At 40.0% G+C, this 16,593-nt stretch overlaps 1 protein-coding gene across 1 annotated transcript in view; it reads right to left on the bottom strand.

The window, feature by feature from the left end:
- Window positions 1-2,953: 2,953 nt before the first annotated feature.
- NT5DC1 (5'-nucleotidase domain containing 1) overlaps window positions 2,954-16,593 on the bottom strand; it is a 118,805-nt gene continuing 105,165 nt past the window's right edge. The window contains 4 exon segments of the mRNA XM_038555012.1: window positions 2,954-4,695; window positions 9,166-9,334; window positions 15,238-15,390; window positions 16,419-16,537. Of these exon segments, the coding sequence (XP_038410940.1) occupies window positions 4,580-4,695; window positions 9,166-9,334; window positions 15,238-15,390; window positions 16,419-16,537 (557 nt within the window). The 3' untranslated portion in view covers window positions 2,954-4,579.

Genomic DNA, 16,593 nt, shown 5'->3' with positions numbered 1-16,593 from the left:
ATTTGTATTAGAGAATTTGAGTATTTTTAAATTGATTCAACATAGTGATTGCTTTTAATAGGCACTTAGTAATTTATTTCTTTATTTTAATCATTTACTTAAAGATTAAAATTTTTTTTTTAAGTACAATCTCCCCCGCTCAGTGTGAGGCTAAACTCACAACCACGATCAAGAGTCTCGTGCTCTACCGACTGCGCCAGCCAGGTGCCCCAATCTCTTTGTTAAGCTTTAGTCTTTACCAATACAGTGCCAAGGCCGAAGCACTAATAAAGTAAAATAAAGTCTTTTTTTTTTAAGACTCTGAGAACAGGTGCATGGTATGAGAACCTGTTAGGCAATCTATGTGATGCTGTAGTTGTCATTCTAAGTAATGACCTAACTTCTCTCAATAGACTCAGATATCCCACCTCCCATTAAGTTTGGAGCAGTTTTCATTATTCATTTTCCATTTTGGTTTCCTCAGCACCAAAGAGGGAGATTTGCTCAATATTCAAGGTGAACATTGGAACCTGAATATGAAGGAAGAGTAGACCTGCTTACCGAGGGCTTTAGTATGTGCGGCTTCCAAGAAGAGTAGAGCTCAAAAAAAAAAAAAAAAAAAAAAAAAGAAGAGTAGAGCTCATTATACGTTTTACTCCCATGGTTCTTGATTGTTTTACTCTAACAGGTAAGTTCTATGGTATAGAACTTTGCTTTAATATTTTTTACCGAATTGTGTTACTTTAGGACAGAGCCTGTTTATTTCTAATCCCTCACATGGTGTGACTGTTAAATTGAAACGTGGGTTCAGACTGAGAATTTGCCCCAATCTACTTCCAATGTTGGAAGACTTAGGTGTCAGTCAACTAAGGGCATGAGTTTTGGGGTGAAACTTGGGCTCATGTACAGACTCTGTTCCTTAGTAACAGTACAATTTTTAGCAAGTATGTTATTTAACCTCCGTCAATTTCAGTGTCCTTATCTGTAAGATTCTATTTTATTTTTTAAAGATTTTATTTATTTTTTCATGAGAGCCAGAGAGAGGCAGAGACACAGGCAGAGGGAGAAGCAGGCTCCGTGCAGGGATCCCGATGCAGGACCCGATCCTGGGACCCCGGGGTCACGCCCTGAGCCGAAGACAGACACTCAACCACTGAGCCACCCAGCATCCCTATCTGTAAAATTTTAATAATTATACACACCTCATAGGGATATTGTAGGGAATAAGGAACATGAAGTAGCCTAGTAAAGAGCACTTACCACCATTATTTCTGAGGATGATTCTAGAGACCAACAACAGACAGCTTTTTAGATTTACCCTATATGAACTGGACCCAAGGATTTTCAAGGGCCGCACATTGGGTGAGTTAACTCTTGAATCTATCCTAGTCTTGCACTAATCTGGAAATCAGCTCTTAAACCTTTTTCTCAAGAGCCTGAGAAGACCCAAGGGAATGTTCCTGAAACATCACATTTAAGAAAAAGCTATCCATGTGATTCTAATACGGAGTCAAGGTTATTATATCCAGAGATGGTTTGACATTCCATCCTATGCTGGTTTGTTGTATACAGCATAATCACATAGATTTGATTTTCATTCAAACCAGTTCAACAAGTGTGTGTATACACATATATGTGTATGTATATATATATGTATACATATATTTGCTTAAATACACATAAAGTTGTTGGATATGAAAATTGGTGGGGAAAGAGTACCCGATTTGAAGTTTAACAAACTCAGAAGTACAGTTGATCCTTGAATGTAGGGAATTAGGGCCTCCTCCCCACGCATAGTCAAAAATACATGTGTACCATGTAACTCCCCTGCCACACCTGAGGAACACCCTACTGTTGTTAACTGAAAGCTTTACTGAGAACAACACGTATTTTGTATATGTGTTACATGCTGTATTTTTATAATATGGTAAGCTAGAAAAAAAGAAAATGTTAAAATCATAAGGAAAATACATTTTCAGAATTGTATCAAGAAAAATCTGCATATAAGCAGATCCGTGCAGTTCAGAGCCATGAATTTTAGGAGTCGACTTCAGTTGATTTTAGATTGCAATTCATGGTTGAGCTGAAGTTTCTGCTACCTCAATATTCCAAAAACCAAATTCTGACAGACTGTTACTACCATTGTGACATGCAGATCTTTCCTCTGCTGAGACCAAGAGTGGCCAAAAAGTTAATCTCAAATCCCTTGCATTTATTTGCAGTTATCTTTTAGATGATGAGTTTGCTTGTATGCTAATACTAAACTAAGTCCTCTGTCCATTTACACAATTTTCCTTGCTTTCTTGCTTCATTTAACTTTATTGAAGAATATACAGCTTTTCTTCTTTGATTTCTTTTTAATTTTTTAAAAGATTTTATTTATTCATGAGAGACACAGAGAGAGACAGAGGCAGAGACACAGGCAGAGGGAGAAGCAGGCTTTATGCAGGGAGCCCGACGCGGGACTCGATCCCAGGACCCTGCGATCATGCTCTGAGCCAAAGGCAGATACTCAACTGCTGAGCCAGCCAGGGACCCCTCTTTTTAATTTTTATAGTGCCATTTTTGGATTATTTTTACCTTTCATATTCATTTAGAAATCCCGGCAGTTTTTAGACACAAAAAATTTAAAAGTCTAATTATAGTCCAACAGAAAAACAACATTCATTAGAAGCACTGACTCTGCTACAAGGGTAGAAGGAAACTTGGAAATAAACTCTAACCTTGTCTTTTGACAAGATGGAAGAAACAGGTCAGATAGGTAGGTGGTAACTTGTTCGGATTCCTTTGGTGAGTACTGGTAAAAGTAGGATGAGAAGTTCTGAATTGAGTCCTTTTTTCTTTTTTCTTTTCACTCAGTGACCAAAAATGTACAACTAGCTTATTTTGGGCTTCTCATTTTTCTTATTAACAGTTGCAGTTTATAAGCATTTAAAGATACATTATTCTTTGCCATTGACAAAATAAATCCACATAAGGAAAAATAGCTTTATTTTTAAAGAAATTAAATATCTCTTTGTATACATGAGACATCATCTTTGATTTAGCCCTAAGCTGACTGTGTTACCATATTCCAGTAAGAGTCTGGAAAGCAATTTCAAGTACATTACCATATACTTAGCAGGTATCAAACAGAGCTACTGACATTGAGGAAAAAATTTCAGTAACTATCTGCCCACCCTGAGATACTCATTCTCACAATACATTTGGGATTATTTGAGCATTTAAAAATTTAATGAAATAATTTATCTTTTCATTGCATGTGTCAATATGTGAAGTTCTCCGCTACAATCCAGGTGAAATAATGATAGTGACTGTTGTGTTTTCTGACACTGTCCTGATGGACAGAGTGAAATTATAGCATAAAGAGTGGCTAAGAATTTACTGTAAACATCTGGCTTCTGACATCTTGCCACAAGTAGCTACTGTCAGTCCTACATAAAGCACGTGGAACACAATAATCCTGGATTGTGGTATAACTATAAAACCTCTGAAAGTGTTTTTATCAACCTTTTTCTCATTATTATCCCCTCCCAGTGGAAAATTAAATTCAACCAAATTAAATTTAATTAATAAATTTATATTTCTCCCTAATGAGAGAAATTAATACCAAAGAATAAGATTTACTGGGCAGGGTGGAGCTTTGGAGGGCCACAATTCATTGCAGTATCTGATATTTTTTTCACCCCAAGAACCAATTTTTGTACCATTGAGAATATATGCCTTAAAAAGTGAATGAAAATTAATTATACAGCCTTTAACACTAGTAGGGGGAAAATCCTTATGAGTAACATTGAAGGTTGAAATAGTTGGCTTCTCATTTCTGTCCCATACTGGCTGTGTGTCTCAAAGAAATCCTCTTTATCTTCTTGTTTCGGAAAACATAAAAATAGCATAAAGCCTGATAACTTGGAAATATCATTTATTCTCACTAGACTCAGTGTTCTTGGTTGTAAGTGGAAGGAACAGATATAGATCAGTTATTCTCAATTCTGGCTGCATTTTCCTGGGGCAGGTAAATGTCTGTGCTCATCTCTATTTCCAGACCAATTAAACCAATCTCTGGAGGTTATGGTGTAGCTAGTGATTCTTGAACCTTAGTACATGATTCACACTAATATTAAACACAGGTTGCTGGGCTGCATCCCCAGAGTTTCTGATTATGCAGGTCTTGGGTGGAGCCTGCAAATTTGAATTTTACCATGTTCTCAGGTGATGCTGTGCTAATAGCTTGGGACCACACTTTGAGGACCGCTGGTCTAGCATATGTGTAAATGTGTGTGTGTGTGTGTGTGTGTGTGTGTGTGAATATGTATGTATATATCCTCCCAGGTGAGTCCTAATCTCAGAACTATTGGTGTAGAAAATATTAATAAGGTTCTTTTCAGTTCTAGGATACTGAGATTTCAGTATAATGAGAGTTGCTGGGCATCAAGATGTTCTATACAGAAAGGAGACCTATGGAAAGACATTATCGATTTCTTGGTCAATTATCATTCAGAATATGTTCCTATAAAGCATTTTACAGTATTTTTTGAAAAGTAACATTTTACAGTACATTTGCTGCATATATGGTTCTTCATTTTTCAGTAAAGACAGTCTATTTGGTTGTCAGTGTCTCATTATTTGATAGAATCAACGGAGGCTTTGGATAGTAGCCAGCTGTTTTTGAATTGCTTGAAGAGAACCTTGAGAATTTGTAGTCTAGGGGTAATTCTGGAAAAAAAAATTTTTTTTATTATTCTGCAAGTCTTAAAAGGCTGTTTATAAACATATCAAAATTTGAGTCATTGATAATAAAAACTTTATTTTTAGAGTTTAACAATTTCAGTATTTTTTTTGTTGCTTGAATAGGTTGCACGTAAGATGAAGAGTATAAATGTCTTTCTCTATAAAATTTACAATAATATTTAAGTCAAAATATATTTAGATGTTTTATAAATCATCTTTGAGATCTAACTGGTGAGTTTAATTTTAACATTCTCTGTACAAAAGTTAACACATAAAATAAGAATGCTCATCTGATTTTTTTTTTTTTAATTTAAAAGTCTCTCAGGCTCTACTCAGAGCATCATGTAACTGATAAATGAGAACTAATAATCTTCATGGCCCGAAGCTGTACGAGAGTTACTAAGAATAATTTTTGAATGCTTAGATAAATAAGTATTTTAATATACATAATGTGGCAGCTTTCTCCATATGAGAAGCAACACACACACACACACACACGCATGTGCACACAGCCACAAGGAAACTGGGAGAGAGAACATAAAACGCATACTTTATTGATGGCGAGGAATTGTGACAACTTTATATAAGTTTCTCAAAAGCTAGCCTTCAGATATCTTCTTCCTACATGTCTTCAAACATTGTGATATGTGTCATGTTACGATAATCATTTCATATGCAGATACTGGGCAATAATCCTTATTTCAAAAATTTCATAAGTCCTGAGTACTTTGAAAATGACACTAGCATAAAGATTATACTGTATTTTAAATGCCAGTGAGAATCCTCAAGCTCAAGGAGTTAATCCTGGGGAAAAAAACCAGTGCTGAGATTGGGAACAAGGAATACTGCCTTTCTGGTGCCCGAGAAACCTAAGATGCTGTAAACAGAAAAACGTTCAATATTAGAGAATTTCATTGGTCTCGACTGCTCACTTGGCTGTGGTATGTTTTGAGCCACACATTAAAAAGGCATTAGAAAGGCAATTGCTAATACTGAGTTTCTAAAATTATATATCTGAGCTCTTGGATTTCTGATAAGCCACGAAGACAATACAGGCTAAGAGGTCAACCAGCCGTCTGCTTGCCTTTCCTACAATTTGCTGAAGTGAATGTTTAGGTCTCTGCGTAACTATTATTATAAGGTTAAAAACGGTTACATCATCACAGTGCTTGTAAACCAATCATTACTGTAATGTATATAAGTACAAGCTTATAAAATCTGTAAAAATGAATATTTGTATTTAACTGTCAATGAGATAACCCACTCTAAGGAGGCATCTATTTAGAAAGAAACATTTCATGAATGCAAAAAAGTTTTCAGAGGCAAAGAGGGAGTATTTGTTTATTTTTCACCTCTTATCTCATTTAAAGCAAACATCTGATTTTCTCTTCCAGGTAGCAGAAAAGACCCATTACTGTTAAGAAATATGGGCATTTTATGACCAGGTGAGAGCAGATGACTCTTCTGTCAAAACAAGGCTCTGCACGCTGGGGATTCAACAGGAGGGAAAGAGTGGCACCTCGGTTTTAGGAAGGTCATTTCTGGTGCTATTTGGAAGAAAAGCGACAGGCAGACAACACCTGAATTTTTATTTACCACAATATTCTATTAAACCCTGTGTATTAAATACACTCTAATATCAACAATATTATCTACCAATTAAATTAATTGAGCCAAAATGAACAAATATTCTTGATACAGTAAGTTCTATGTAAAATATATTAGAAACAGAACAACTCTTGGAACTTTTTAAAAAAGAGATATTAGCAGGACAACATGTATATAAAGATTCCATTCTGTCGTCAACAGGTGAGGCCACGGCCATCGTGTTTTGCTTCAACCGTCCCTCCTGGAGAGGTGAGGTTCGGCACCCAGGAGCATCCGCCCTACTGACTGTTCCTGCAATGACCGATCTCTCCTCTCTGAGAACGTGAACACGGCAGGGCGCTAATTAGAGACCAACACCCGCCTCTGCCCTGGGCAGCAAAATCAACAAGCGAGTATGGCAGGGCCTCCCTCTCCTTCTTTCCCCACAAAAAATCGGTACCTGTTTAGCTTTGTCTGACTACCGTTAAGGCCTTCTTCTTTTTTTTTTTTTTTTCCTTCTTACTATTTTCTCCTGAGAAAAGTCAGAAAGACAAAAGCTCAGCGCCAAGGTCTTTTCCAGGAGGCCGAGGAAGAAAGCTTTTGGGAAATGAAGATGGAAGGTGCACTAATGTTATTACTGCTTCTTTATGGGAAAGTGATTACCCCAGAAGATGGAGGGGGTTATTTTCCAGTTCTTCAGAGAAATATTTAAATCCTGGAATAATGAAGATGTACTTTACTTTGACTTTCTTACTGTTTCATAACCGCATCCCATTGGACCAGGGTTGATCCACGTACTATACAGTAATTCATTGCCTTCCATTATCACATTACTTTATTCTCTCTATAAATTTGAATCAATTTGAAATAAAGGAAGAGTAAAATATAAAAATTAAAAATAATAGGTTTAATGCTGGGCTAGCCCCTGTTTTCAAATTACAAGTTCCATTTCTTTTTTTTTAGTTTTTTTTTTTTTCAAGTTTCATTTCTTTGACAGGAAAATTGTAAAAGGAAGACATATATTTAGGTGATCTTTCTTTAATTTTATGTGTACAAGCACGGAACAAAGTGAAAATTAAACTATTCTTTTGAAATGAATGAGGAGATCTTATTTTAATGAGCAGGATATACTGACATGCCGGGTTTGTATGCTGGCATAGGGAGTGGCCTTGTGGGAAGGGTGTATGTACTTCAGGGTCGTCATTATCATCACGTCACCACCACGACCCTATCAATAACTCAGATGAACATCTCGCTTTACTTTCTTGCACATCCATCTCATGAGGGAGGAAACGCAGCTTGGTGTATTATTCCTGATTCAAGAGAAGAATCTAAGGTTCAAAAAACCTAAGTAGACCTCTGCTTAGGACCTGGAGCTAGGACAGCTAGCAAAGCCGAATAAAATACAAGCATCAGGGTGAAGCCCCTGGAGAGGCCGCCAGGACCCGGGGCCTGGGCCACCCGAGCTCGGGAGGCAGGCGCCGAGCAGGGGCAGTGCCGAGGGGGCAGGGGGACTCGTGCCAGGAGTCTGCCGCGGGGGGACGGCTGCTGGACTCTGCTGGCTTCTCCTCAGGAGTGTTGCTAAGGTCTGGGGCGGAACTGCAGGAAATTAATAAGCAAGCAAAAGCACAAACCTCTGCAAGCACAGCGGGTTTTTCAGCAGTCTCTTCTTTTTAAGAAAACGGAGGGATGAAGCTCTGACCTTAATCAGGGGCCCTATGAAGACCTCAGACTCTCAGATCTATTTCTGAAAACTGAATTTACTGTCAGGAAGTCGTCGTTCTCTTTCATGCTAGTGATGGATTCCTTCCTTTATGTCTACTTTGCTTCACTCAATACAGTGAACTCTTTCTTTTAGTTATCACTAACATGGTATCACCTCTTGCCACCTTTTGATATTCCAACTGCCCGTGTCCTGATATTTCAGAGAGGTCTTTTCTGAACAGCTCAGAGTTGGGTTCCGTCATTTCATTTTTGCCATCTATACTTAATGTAATTACTCAGCTTTAAATCTGGCATCTCACTGAATACTCTCCATTTGTCTTGTTTTTCATACTCTTTCTTCCCATTGTAGTTTTCTTTTAGATTTTAAGATTATTTTATATAATTAGCCCAGTATGTATCTCATTACGGTTTCTTTGGTAGTTACCCTAGAGATTGCAACATGCATTTTTGACTTATCAATATCTAACCGTATAATAAAAGGATTGACATCATTAAAATTTTTTTAGAATTTAAATTCAACTTAATTAACATATACCATATTATTAGTACTTTGAGTCCCAGAATGATGTTATCTTCCTTTAAGAGAATATTCTCAATCTAGTTTTAGGGATTTAGCAGACCTAACACTGAGCTTTAGTTATCCTTAAGGTAAATTCAGGATCGCAACACAGATGAAGAGAGTCCATCAGGCCCACCGGTCCTCAGGCAGATCCCACCCTCCACTTCCCATGTCTGGAGGCTCAGGAAGCTAATGCGAGTCCCACGCACTTGCTCTGGGACCCTCCCTAGGATTAGCAAACACTAAGGGAAAAGCAGCTCCCAAAGTCGGGTTCACCTTACTTGGCTTCTTTTGCATCTTATCCTGGTAATTTTTCCTTTTATCCTAGGACTCCAAGGCGACTTAAAAAAAAAAAAAAAAAGAAAAAGAAAAAAAAAGAAAAAAAAAAAAAAGAGGCCAGCTTTTGTCGTCTGTAGTTGGCTCCGGGAGACAGGCAGGTCCTAACTACCCGGGTTGCCGTGACCTACATGTATCTCAAGAAAAACAAATGCCATGGGAAGATTTTCTTGTTTGAAAGACAAGAATTCTAGTATTTACATCATTGCTGTGTAACAGCTAAAGTTCATAAGTATTTTCCTGCTTACCTGCTATTGCTTCAATACTTGGAATTGCGATTGTGCTGTAAGTACTGATTCTCTTACAAGACCAGGTGTAGACCAATGAGTCTTCTGTGTTTTCCAATCCCGACACTGAATCAATAAAAAAAGAGCCCCACTTCTTAGATAATGTATTTAGAGGCTTTGCCTTTGGTCCCTGAAACAAGAGAACAGAACAATGAAAACTATCATTAATTTCCAATGTCACCAGTTTTTCCCTCGTTAAGTTAATCAAAATAGAAAAACTGTAGGAATTTCAAACCGTATACTATATAAAAAGGAAAACAGAGCTTAGAAGTTCTTTCCTTCCCCGGTAGAAGGATCCTCCCCCGGGGGCACCTGGGTGGCTCGGGGTGAAGCATCAGACTCTGGGGTTTGGCTCAGGTCATGATCTCAAGGTCTGAGATCGAGCCCCGTCGGGCTCTGCGCGGAGCACAGGTGCTGCTTAAGGTCCTCTCTCTCCTTCTCCCTCTGCCCCTTCCCCCGAGCTGCTGCTCTCTCCCTAAAAAAAGAGAAAAAAGAAGTATCCTCCCCAGTTTTGTTTGGGGACCTTTCTCATCCTCTGGGATCTGTCCTGCGCCCTCGGCCTTTAATGCATCTGTAAGGAGGGGCTGTGTGTGGCTCAACCACCACCTCGGATCCCTCAGCAGCGGGGCCTGCCTGAGCTGAAAACTCAGCACATGTACACGCTGAACCAGACAACGCTGTTAGGCTGGCTTTTTTTTTTTTTTTTTTTAAAGATTTTATTTATTTATTCATGAGAAAGGCAGAGACCCAGGCAGAGGGAGAAGCAGGCTCCATACAGGGAGCCTGACGTGGGACTTGATCCCAGGTCTCCAGGATCACGCCCTGGGCCGAAGGGAGATGCTCAACCTCTGAGCCCCGCAGGTGTCCCTAGACCGGCTGCTTAATAATGAACGGTCTTATTAAGGTATCTCTCTGCTCATCCGATAAACTCTAACGTTTGGCACTTGTGATGAAAATTCTGAGTACTGTTCTGGAAAATGTGTACGTGTATGTACACGCATACACACAACTACCAGATCTTATCCCCAACTACAGTGTAGGAGATTTCATAGGGGTGTATCTATAGAGGGGAGGACCCACCTGGTTAACATATCCAGGTGTCTTGAACAAAAATATTTACTATTGATACAAAGTCATCGTTTTTGGTACTTATTGTTGCTCATTTGGATTTGAACTTGAGAAATTCTTCCCTACTCTAAGGCCACAAAAATATCTGCATGATTTTCTTCAATTAATTTTAGAGATAAATTTCTTTTTTTTTTTTAATTTTTATTTATTTATGATAGTCACAGAGAGAGAAAGAGAGAGAGGCAGAGACACAGGCAGAGGGAGAAGTAGGCTCCATGCAGGGAGCCCGATGTGGGATTCGATCTCGGGTCTTCAGGATCGCGCCCTGGGCCAAAGGCAGGCGCCAAACCGCTGCGCCACCCAGGGATCCCTAGAGATAAATTTCTTATATTCAGGTCTATAATCCATTTAGAATTTATATAAGGGGGAAAAAGGGACTCATTTTTCTCCATATATTGGGACTACTTAGTGCTACTTACTAAACTATCTTTTCCGGCTGATTGATAATCCTCTATCATGCATCACACTTACACGGTAACTTGCAATGTGATACAGGGTCCTATGTCTGGGTTCTTTTTCCTCTCCTCCTTGACCTTTTTATCTATTTTGTTATTAGTACTGTACTAAGAAATTACTGTAGCTTCCTAACATGATTAGTTATCTAATAGGGTGAGATTCCTCCCCTTTATTATCCTTTTTTACAAGATTATCTTAGCTATTTGTGGGCCTTCAGGTTTTGCCTAAATGCAAGATCAATTTGCGAAGGTCCAACAAAATCTTCTGGGATTCTAACATTACGTTGCCTTATAAATAAATCTGAGGAAAATAGGTATCAGTGTTATCTTAAAATATGGTCTATCTCTCCATTTTTCCATTTGTATTTAGAATCTTTTAATTAAGGTATATTTGACATATTAGTTTTAGGTGCAGAACAACATAATTTGATATTTCTACATATTGCAAAATGACCACAGTGAGTCTAGTTAACATCTGCCATTATATAAAAATTATAATTTTTTTCTTATGGTTGGAACTTTAAAAATCTACTCTCCTAGCAACGCTCAATTATGAAGTATAGTATTATTAACTATAGTTACCATTAAGTTGCCAAGACTCATTTATTTTATAACTGGAGATTTGTACTTTTGATTCCTTTTACCCGTTCAGAATCTGTAATAGAGACTTAAAAACTTCTCTGTCAAGGTCTCATGAGATGTATTAAATTAATTCCTAGACGGTGATACAGTGATTTATTTTCTTTGCTTTTGTAAATGATTTATTTCTCATCACATTTTTAAGTGCTTCCTGGTGGCACAGAGAAAAGCTATTGTTTTTCTTTTTAAGAGAGGGAAACAGGGTAAGCAGGGCGGGGCAGAGGGAGAGGGAGACTGAAGCACCTCCACACCCAGGTGGGGGCCTGACGGGGCTCCACCTCGACCCTGAGGTCATGACCTCAGCTGAAATCAGGAGTCAGACACCCACCTGACTGAGCCCCCGGGTGCCCCAACTATTGATTTCTGATTGCTGACGTGAACCCAGCATTTTCACAGCTCTCTTCTTCATCATAATTGTTGATTCCCTCTGGTGGTCTATGCTAATTGCCATATGACTCTGAAATAACCACATCTGGCGTTTTCTAACCCTAATTCCACAGTTCTTTTTCTTGTGGTATCGGTCATTTCTGTGTTACACAATATAATTAATAACAGATATCCTTTGTCTAGCTCAGAACTTTAAAGAGCATGTGTTTCCATCAAGTATGGCTTTTTCCCCATTAAATTTTTCCATTACAGATTATATCCTCACTGGGTTTTATTGGGTAGCCTTTCTCTAATAAAAGCCTGGCCCTTTCTTGTGTGCTGAGAATTCTCATCATTAAAATGAATTATTTTGGCACCTAAATTTCATAATATGTTATTCTAAAAAGGTAAAGAATACATTTTTATTTGTTTTGATTTAAAATGAAGAAACAGATGAGAACAGTAATGAAGGAAGCTACAGAGGAGAGCTCCTTTTGGAGGCTAATCTTATGAAATTTAAGTCTGTCCAAGTAATTACAAGATTAATGAAGTGACTTTTATTTCCCAAAACAAAGATAAATAAAAACAAATTAGTCTTTTTTAACTAGGTCTCCTTAACTAGGTTTACTTTAATCATTAAAACGGGCCATTTTTGCTTATCTGTCATGCTCCAGTAAAGCTGAGTGGATAAGCAACAGACGCAGTAAGATTTTAGAAAACAATCTCTTATATAAGCCTTTCAAGTACCATTTGAGATGTTCTCTGCCCTTATCTTTTTTTTTTTTTTTAATTTTTATTTGTTTATGATAGTCACCAAGAGAGAGGGAGAGAGGCAGAGACACAGGCAGAGGGAGAAGCAGGCTCCATGCACCGGGAGCCCGACGTGGGATTCGATCCCAGGTCTCCAGGATCGCGCCCTGGGCCAAAGGCAGGCGCCAAACCGCTGCGCCACCCAGGGATCCCTCTGCCCTTATCTTGAGCTTCCTGTCACAAATGAAGGGAAGCAGAAAGTAATCTTTACGTTCCAGATGGTTTTACACAGGGTGAAATTACTGGAAATATCTGAAAAATTGAATTCAAGCCTAAGTGAGACAAAATGCTAATCTCTACAGAATGTAGTAAATGTAAATGTTTTTGTTCAATGAGTACATTAATCCTGAAGTGATCTGGTTGATTTGTTTTCAAATTATACCATTAAAAGTTCACTTTAGCTGAATAAAGCCAACTAAAAACATCAGGAAAGAATCTGAATTCTCAGGACATGCTGTGCTTACACCAAGCTTTGATGCGCCGAGAAGCGTCCGTGTAGAGGACAGCAGACGAGCTTAACCACGAGAGCAGGCCGGTGTTGAGAATTTGTGGTCCTGGTTTGTGTTACAAGATAATTAAAAAAAAAAACCTCACCCAATTGTTTTAAACTTTTTAAGCTGCCTTTAAATATAAACAGAAAGGTGTCTCCTAGAGGCTTCTCCTCCATCTAGAGAAAACCAGGTTGGCCTGCGGCCCCTGCTGAGGTTGCGCCCATCGATACAAACCCGCCTCGAGACACGGTGCCGTGCAGTCTGACCGGGACAGCTCTGGAGTCAAGTGGGGCTTGGGGAGGCTTTGCTTTTTCAACATGAAGTGTCGGCCCAAAGCTAGGAATCCTGCGGCAAAGCACCTGCCTGGAGAAGAGTTCAGGGCCAAAACTGGAACCTTCTCAGGGCTTTATTCTGATCCTGTCACTCGGCCAACCCCTCCCACTCCTTGCTTCCTCACCCACGTTCAGTGCAGCAGGGCGGGCTGGGGAGGCAGAGCTTGATAGAGGGGAACAGTACTTCGAGCTTCTTAGGAAATAAAACTTTTCAAGCTGTTGACTGACCAGGTCCTTTTTGATCAAGTCGAAAAACCAGTTATGAACTCTGTTCATGGGTTTGTGACTAATTAACAGGAGGAAAGGGATCCGAGGGGGAGGGCTACTGAAGAAACCCAATCTTCTAATTTCTCTTTAGTGAAAACCTTCTCCAAAGTCGCCCAGGGTAGAAGGCCTACCAGCTGTTTTAAAGACGGGCAGCCCGGGGGGCTCAGCGGTTCAGCACCGCCGTCGGCCCAGGGTCCTGGGATCGAGTCCCACGTTGGGCTCCCTGCGTGGAGGCTGCTTCTCCCTCTGCCTGTGTCTCTGCCTCTCTCTCTGCCCTTCCCCCCACCCCTGCCCCGTGTCTCTCACAAATAAATAAATAAATAAAATTTTTTTAAAAAAAATAAAAGACTGTTTTAAAGGTCTTAAGTCAAATAGTCCAAAGAACTTCCAACATCACATTGAAGGCTAAATCCTACTCAATGGAAACCACATAAAAACCTGAATCCCTTATTCTAACATTTTATTGGGTTTACTTATAGTTATTATTTTTTAATAGATTTTAGGTTTACGGATAAATAGAGCAGATAGTACAGAGAGTTCTGCCTCCCCTTCTCCGCACTGTCTCGCCTATTAGTAACATTTCGCATTAATTGATGTGGCACATTTGTTGCTCACTAATTAACCATTCTTAAAACCTTATTATTAGTGAAAGTCTGTAGTTTACATCAGGGCTAACACTTTATGTTGCATAGTTCTCTGGGCTCTGACAAATGCATAATGTCATGTTCCCACCCTTACAATGCCATACAGAAGAGTTTTACCATCACAAAAATCCCTAATGCTCCATGTAATCACCTCCCTTCCTCCTCCTGAACCCCCGGTCCCACTGGTCTTTTTACTTTCTTGTAGTTTTGCCTTTTCTAGAAAGTCATGTAGCTGCACTCATACAATACACAGCCTTTTTGGATTGCCTTCTTTCACTCAGTAGTATGCACTTTAGGGTCCTCCACGTCTTGTGTGGTTTAATAGCTCATTTCTTTATTTTTTCTTTTTTGAGTTTTTCCTTCTTTACAACTGTTCCACTGGGGTGAATTTAGACAAATGCATATTATTTTCTAATCTTTCTTCTTTTCTAATATTTTGCTTTTATATACTATTCTCCCTTTCTAGATTTATGACATATTTTACTTTTCTTTACCTCAAGTCTTCACCCAGATTTTATTCTCGGCAGCTTCAGGAGCAATTCTAAAGGAGCTACCAATTTTTTAACTTAATTCATAAAGAAAGAGGAGAATACCTTCCATGGCCAAGCAAAAGAGACACAGGGTATGAGTATAGGGAGTCGGGATCTGGCTGCCTCAGCATTAGCGAAAAAGCACCCGTGGTGTCATAGCACCGGACGGAAGCAGAGGGCTGGGAAGACCGATGGTCAGGGTCATCTTGGCATTATTCAAAAAATTATCAACAAGATCAACAATAGAGTTGAGATATCAAGAAGATCAGCAAGGGGCCAAGAGATTTCATCACTGCACAAACAAGTACTTTTTACGATATGTCAAACAGAAAGGTTTTTCTTTCCAGGAAAGAGCTCAAAGAAACCCTTACCTCATATTTTCCTTTCTTCTCTAGAGGCTCGGACTCTTCAGGCTTCCCGTCTCTGTCCCCTCTGAGCTCTTCCAGGATGAGGACTGTCTCCCAGTTACTATAATGACGGGCTGGGAAAATGTCTGAGTGCATGCTGTCACCAAAGTAAACGACCTGTAAGTCAGACAGCAAATTCTGTTTGGGGTGTGAGAACCGTGAAAGAAAGCGGTTGCTTCAGTGAAGCAGAAAAAAAATTCCTCACCAGCTGTCAGAGTAGGACAAAAGTTCCATAAACACCTTAAACGTCCTTGAACAGCATTCATAGGTGACCTTGGTCAACTTGCCTCAACTTTGCCCCTTTACGACATTACACAATGCATTTGCAGGCAGAAGAAAGGCAAAGGCTAACTGATTTTATTCCATTTTCTGAAGAAGTCAGAGTCCACGTGTTTCCAGGTGGGCCTGCCCTTAGAGTCTGAAGAACTGGTGGAGGATGAGATGACTTGCTACGGTTGGTTAGATTAGCAGGAGCGCACACCACAGCCGCTTTTCCAAGGGTTTCTGGGACCTGCCCAGACCTGCCGAAGCAGAATCGCTGATGGGGCACTGGGCAAGTGACCTGGGAGGCTCCCCCCATCTAATCCATATCTCTCAATTTGCATTTAATGAGGTTAAAGGAGTAAAACCAGAACCTCCACGTCAGGATGCTCCATTAAACCCCTAAGGGTTCCCAGGGGGCTGTGGCAATGGGGGACGAGGGGCACTATCGGTACCCACTGATCTGTCCAGAAAACATTTTTAGAACAAAGCGTCCTTGCCCTAAGAACGGCCCCGGGTCCAACAGCAACAATGCAACCAGGATATGGAGAGCAAGCGTCTCTTCAGGCTTGTCTGTGGCCTGATTTCAGTTAATGGTTTTGCACATAAAACTTGTCTGCTGAGCTGTTAGCAGAATCTTATTCCTCAGTGTCCTACACACGAACCCGGCTTATCCCCCAGAACTGGGGCGCCCCGCTTGGAACCTCTGCTCGTCTCTGTTTCGGACACAGACCCCGTCTAGAGCAGCAGAGCAACGGCTTATCTAAGCAGAAGGCAGGCAGCGGCACGGGATTTCCCCGTGGGAACTGAGGCCGCGCGGTTAGAACCGCGGGCGTATCACGGGGCGCGTCTGCAGCGGCCTCGGATCCCCCGCACCACAGTACCTTGGGCTCATTTCTGCCAGTCATTTTCTTCAGAAGCTCGTAGAGGTGGACGGCGTTCCCTTGGGAGTACCAGCCAGGCTTCTCAAGAGACGGTAGTGCCTCCTGCTCCTCATCGTTTTCTGAAAATAGAGTCGGACAATCGTCTATTTCTTTTTTTTTTTTTAAGATTTTATTT

The sequence above is a fragment of the Canis lupus genome, chromosome 12, assembly GCF_011100685.1.
Source record: "Canis lupus familiaris isolate Mischka breed German Shepherd chromosome 12, alternate assembly UU_Cfam_GSD_1.0, whole genome shotgun sequence".
NCBI lineage: Eukaryota > Metazoa > Chordata > Mammalia > Carnivora > Canidae > Canis > Canis lupus.
The sequence above is the reverse complement of the archived record's forward strand: the minus strand, read 5'-3'. Positions and strand labels throughout refer to the sequence as shown.